Genomic DNA, 5,512 nt, shown 5'->3' with positions numbered 1-5,512 from the left:
CTCCTTGAAGGGTCGGAACAGGTGCTAACTAATTGATGGCTGGCAACCACTACTGGAGCTGACCCCCAATTCGCGCCTTTTGATGGGTGGGAGCGGGGCCCAGTGCTGTCAGCATGTGGGAGTGGCAGTGGCAGGAGCAGGGCTGCCCATGGACAGGTGACCAGGGGCGCGGTGGGAGTGGGTGGGTGGGGGTGCAGAGGATGGGCCGAGACCTGCCCCCACGCCCACAGTTCCTTTCAAGGTGCACGAATTCATGCACTGGGCCCCTAGTTAAGAATGTTAGCCATGGGTTTTTCACAGATGCCCTTTATCAGGTGAGGCAGTTCCCTCCTAGTCCTAATTTGTCAAGTGGTCTGTTTTTTAAATCATGAAGGGGTGCTAAATTTTTTCAAATTCCTTTTCTTTGTCTTTTGAAATGATCATGTGGTTTCTTTCCTTTATTTTGTTAATAAGGTGCATTACATAAATTGATTTTCAGATACTAAATGAACTTGGTATTCTTGGGACAAAATCCCATCTGGTCATGGTGTATACTCCTGTTATGTATTGCAAGATTTGGTCTGCTAGTATTTTTTTTTAATCCTTATTTACAAGAGACATTGATCTGTCATTTTCTTTCCTTGTGATGTCTTTGCAAAAGCCCATTTTTTGGAGAGATGAAGTCTAACAATTTGTATATTACCACTTTTATGAATTTCTGTGCACTTAACCACAGATCCAACCTGTTTTGTATACTTATTTCAAGGTGCTCATTTAAAGGAGGTGGCATAGTAATGGCTTCCTGGCTTTTGTATTTCATGAACCACAATAATAGTTTTATTTTTTTTTAATGGAACAACTGCAGTGTCAATTTATAATTTTGCCAAAAAAGGACATGTAAGCGTAATAGCTCCTTACTACTATAATCATACTAAAAAAGACATTTTGATAGCAAAGGAAAAAAAAAGAGATGGACAACATAAAATGAAAATCCTCCATTTAAATGTAATAAACACAGATATGTAAATCTTGCTACATATTTGTTCTTACTTTTCAAATGATGCCAGGTGTTGTAGAAGAGTGGTAGAAGAGAGAACAGTCATCTACTAACTCAAAGTTCAAAGGTTTTCTCAGTAGATCTCCTAAATGACCAGAAAGATACTTCAGCTAATCAACTCCTATTCTCAGCCTTACACACTCTAACAGAAACTTTGCAGTAAGCAAAAAGATGACATGGACAGGACCCCACGGATCTGATTCTTCTCTGTAAGCCTAGAGCAGTGAGTGGTTCCTAACTTACTGGTGACTTGGAATGAGTATGGTTGCTGGTCATAGTCAGCATCAAGTAAGATCAAGAGATCCAATAATCACTCTGTAGCACACAGTTTGCAGACTGACAAAATATAAAATGCAACAATTGTCTATCTGTGTTTAATGGTTAAAAGGGGCCCTTACATTCAAAAAAATCACTAGCCAGACTATACTATAAAGTCCTTAGCAAAGCACACAAAGCCTGTGCCAATTTGGCCCCCACTTACCTTTTCAGCTTTCTTCTAGCCACCTAAGCTATTCTGCCTCCTGAACTTTCTTTCATACTTTGGTATTCCATCCTGAAGCTTGGTTTGCTCCCCTTTCTCAACTGGTAAATTTTAAGCACCTTCTTTACCCCCCTTCATTTAATTTGACAACTTCCTAAGTCTTCATTATGTTCTGGTTATGATTATACAGTTTATAGTTCTCTCTGCCAACCCCACCCAGGTCAGGGAGCAGCCTTTATTGCTCCCTTATCTGTGTTCTCAGCTTGGTACAGATGGCTCTATCATAGCACTTGTTATATCATTTCCATATCTGTATCATATGTTAGTCCATAACCCCAAGAGCAGCCAATCTTAGTCATTTTTGTATTGTTAGCATCTAGCAGAGGGCCTTGCCATATACTGCAGGCCAACAACATATTAAAAACAAAAATTCAATTGTATGATTTCTAAGATCTGGATCATGAGACTGTCTAGAACAGCAGTTCTCAACCTGTGGGTCGAACGACCCTTTCACAGGGGTCGCCTAAGACCATCGGAAAACACATTTATAATCACATATTGTTTTTGTGATTAATCACTATGCTTTAATTATGTTCAATTTGTAACAAGGAAAATACATCCTGCATATCAGATATTTACATTACGATTCATAACAGTAGGAAAATTACAGTTATGAAGTAGCAACGAAAATAATTTTATGGCTGGGGGTCACCACAACATGAGGAACTGTATTAAAGGGTCGCGGCATTAGGAAGGTTGAGAACCACTGGTCTGGAAGGAAATTTTGAGATCAACTCCTTTCTCCTCTTAACCTATTGTCTGTCTTCCCTTTTTACATAAAGGAGTACCTCTTTTTTGTTCCTTTTTTTTCTATTTTTAAAGGGGTGTGGAGAATCACACCGTGCCTCTGCAGGTCCACTCAGAAATGACACTTGCCCCTTCTATGCATATTTCATTGGCCAAATCAAGTCACAAAGGTCGGGAAGGAGAACCCAAAACATTCAGTGAACAGCTTGACGTTACCCCTTTTCTTAATCATCTGTATCATAGACCCCACCCTGCTTTAATGCTCTTCATTGCACTGCTTCCTACTGGATATTATATTTACTTGTTTATTGTTTGCCTTCTCCTCCTAGATCTAAGTTCTGCAAGGTCAGGGTGTGCCTGATTTTGTTTACTATGTACCTGCAGCACTAAGCACAGTGCTTGGTATACAATAGGCACTCAAATAACTTGTAGTCACATGGGTCAGTAGTAATATGAATAGTTAATATCTAAAGGTACTTACCATGTGCCCCACAATGTGCTAAATGCTGTTCATGCAGTAACTCATTTGATCCTCAGCTCAATCCTATGGGGGATATAGGTCTATTATGACCCTCAAGTTCCAAACAAGAAATATAAGACTCAGGGAGGCTGAGACACTTGCCCAAAGTCACACTGCCATTTAGTGGCACAGCCAGCCGTTCGACCTCTGAGAGGCCCTGCTGGGCCCAGCCACTTATGATTAGGGGGCAGAGTCATAATGTCTATGCACGCAGCTGAGTGTCCACCACATGTGGGGACAGGGTTTGGGAGCATGCTCAGAGGACAGAGTAACAATGGCAAAAATTATAAGGTTGTCACCAATTATTAGGTGACAGATACCGTGCAAAGGGAGGCACATCTGATTAAATGCTCACAAAAATCACAGGAGCAAGTGTTGCTCTTTGCCTATGGTCTTCCTTTTTCACATAAATGAGTACCTCTTTTTTCATTCTTTATCTACAGTCCTGGGACAAAAACTGGTCTCATGAGAAGAGAACCTGAATGTCTGCTGACACAAAACAGACCAAGCTCTAAAAACACTGGGTGTGTGGGTGAATGAATGAATGGAGAGCTCTCAAGGGGCTCTCCACAGGCCACCCCATCCATCATAGAACTGTTCAGGACGGTGTAATGGGTTAGGGAGCTTGAAAACATTGGAGTCTAGAAGCTGGCTTATGAAGAATGACGGGATTAGTCTACTCCCAATTTCCTTGTTTCTAATAACAAAATAATCTGCCCCCCTTCCCCAACAAAACAAAGCATTATGACTATTTTCTAAGCAAGAGCCAATTCCAACTTAGATACTGCTGATTTTTTTTTTTAAAAAAAGTATTGGAATTTCAATTGCAAGCTTATTTCAAAGAAATACTGTCATCTGAGAAGTGGAGAAAAGGGCTGGCCACTTCCCAGCTGGCCCTCCAACCCCCGCTGACAGAAGGTGAATGCCAGTTTGCTTTCTGTCAAAGGGTAACAGCAATACTCAGACATCCAGAACACCTCTGACTCACTTTTCCTCTTTTATTGTGATAACAAAACAGGGCCCACGAACTATAAATCCTATTTATAACCAGGAAGCAAGTAAACCGAGCTATGTTAAAGTGTACTATGAAATTCTCCTTTGGGGGACCTTCAGTATATCAAAAGGATATTAAAAAACACACAAAAGAAGCCCAAAGTTACCCTTGACAAGAGGAGGGAACCAAGTACAAATTTCCTATCCATAACATCCTTAAGTCTAAGTAGCCCTACTTAGAACCTTCGGCACCAAACCATTAGGCTGAAGACAAAGGAACAAAACTCTCATTTACTGATGGTGAGTGGGCATACATGATCCTTAACTGTCTTGGCTGTGTTTCCCCATAGTATTTATTAATCCATCCACACTGTGAAGAATGACATAATCTGAGACTAAAACAACATTACTACCTTGCTCGTCAAAAAGCTGATGAGAAAGAACACTCTCCCTTTTGCCCCATAATCTTGAGTTTTTAGAGGAAAATAAATCACAAGTTTCCAGCTTGTCAAAAAAGAGCACCAAAAGGCCAAGTACACAAATAAAGTTCAAAGCCGTCTCTAACTCAAAATTACTGCAGGACACTGACAGAGTTCACTCACTACTCATTCGCCAACCTCTGTATGTCAAGCTGGGTTCACTTTGTTGCTTTACCAATCAGTATCTTCCCCAGCCAAACCTAGTAAATTGAACCTGTTTAGATTTCCTTAATCTCATGTAGGACAGTGACTGCTCTCATCCCCCTCAAGTATTTAGCCACCTTCTCAATGAAACCTATTCTGATGATGCTATTAAATTTGTAACTGGAGGCCCATCTCACTTCCTAACCCTTACCACCTCTATTTTTTCCTGTAGTATTTATCCATTATGTACATATAAATATCATATGTGCATATGTAAATTGTATATGTATACAAAAATTATATCTATATCTATCTATTTAAACATATGTGTGTATCATCTCCTCTGCTAGAATTAAGCTCCAAGAAGTGTGGACAAAAGGGGCCACATGGTAACCTGACAAGCTCAGGGGAGGCCTGCATGGCAGTCTTGCAAACTCAGAGACCTAAAGTAACCACAAAGGATGGTCTGAAATTAAACTTTAACTAAAAGCAGTTATGGTGGGTAGTTATGTCCTAGGCTGGTATCTTCACTGACAAGGTCAACCTTTACCTTAACTGAGCCTATCTGTCTTTTTGCATCTATAAAACATACCCTTGAAATGTCTGGGTAACTTGTGACTTCCCTTTTTCTGGACCCCTTGGGGCACAACCTAATGTGCCTGGGCTCCAGGACAGATACTACAAATTCCTTCATTGTTATGTTAATTGTTCCTGCACCCACCTAAGTATGTGTCTATCATTTTACTTTTTACCCTGCATTGCTTTCTCCCGCCTCTCTAAGTCTTTCACCAATGGATTTCATGTAACCCACCTATGTCCCTTTCCTTTGATTGCAATGTATAAATAAAGATGTAGCCCGCCATTCTCTGGAGCATTATCTCAATTCGTTGAGGTTCTGCTTCCCGGCATATGTCAACAGTTTGGCTCAAATAAACTCACAAAAATTCGTTACAGGTTTCATTGTTTTTTTTTTACGTTAACAGAAGGAAGGCATTTTGTTGACTGATAGATCCCAAGTATCTAGGAAAGTACCAGGCACAGAATAGGAGCTA

The 5,512-nt window shown here is 40.4% G+C and overlaps 1 protein-coding gene across 1 annotated transcript in view; it reads right to left on the bottom strand.

The window, feature by feature from the left end:
• Positions 1-1,078, bottom strand: part of MCUR1 (mitochondrial calcium uniporter regulator 1) — a gene marked incomplete at its 5' end in the record, with an annotated part of 19,958 nt that extends 18,880 nt beyond the window's left edge. The window contains one exon of the mRNA XM_014458399.2: positions 1,030-1,078. Within this exon, the coding sequence (XP_014313885.2) occupies positions 1,030-1,078 (49 nt within the window). The remainder of the gene's footprint in view (positions 1-1,029) is intronic.
• Positions 1,079-5,512: the final 4,434 nt, after the last annotated feature.

The sequence above is a fragment of the Myotis lucifugus genome, unplaced genomic scaffold (genome assembly GCF_000147115.1).
Source record: "Myotis lucifugus unplaced genomic scaffold, Myoluc2.0 scaffold_95, whole genome shotgun sequence".
Lineage (NCBI taxonomy): Eukaryota > Metazoa > Chordata > Mammalia > Chiroptera > Vespertilionidae > Myotis > Myotis lucifugus.
Note: the sequence above shows the minus strand (reverse complement) of the source record. Positions and strands in the feature narration are given on the sequence as shown.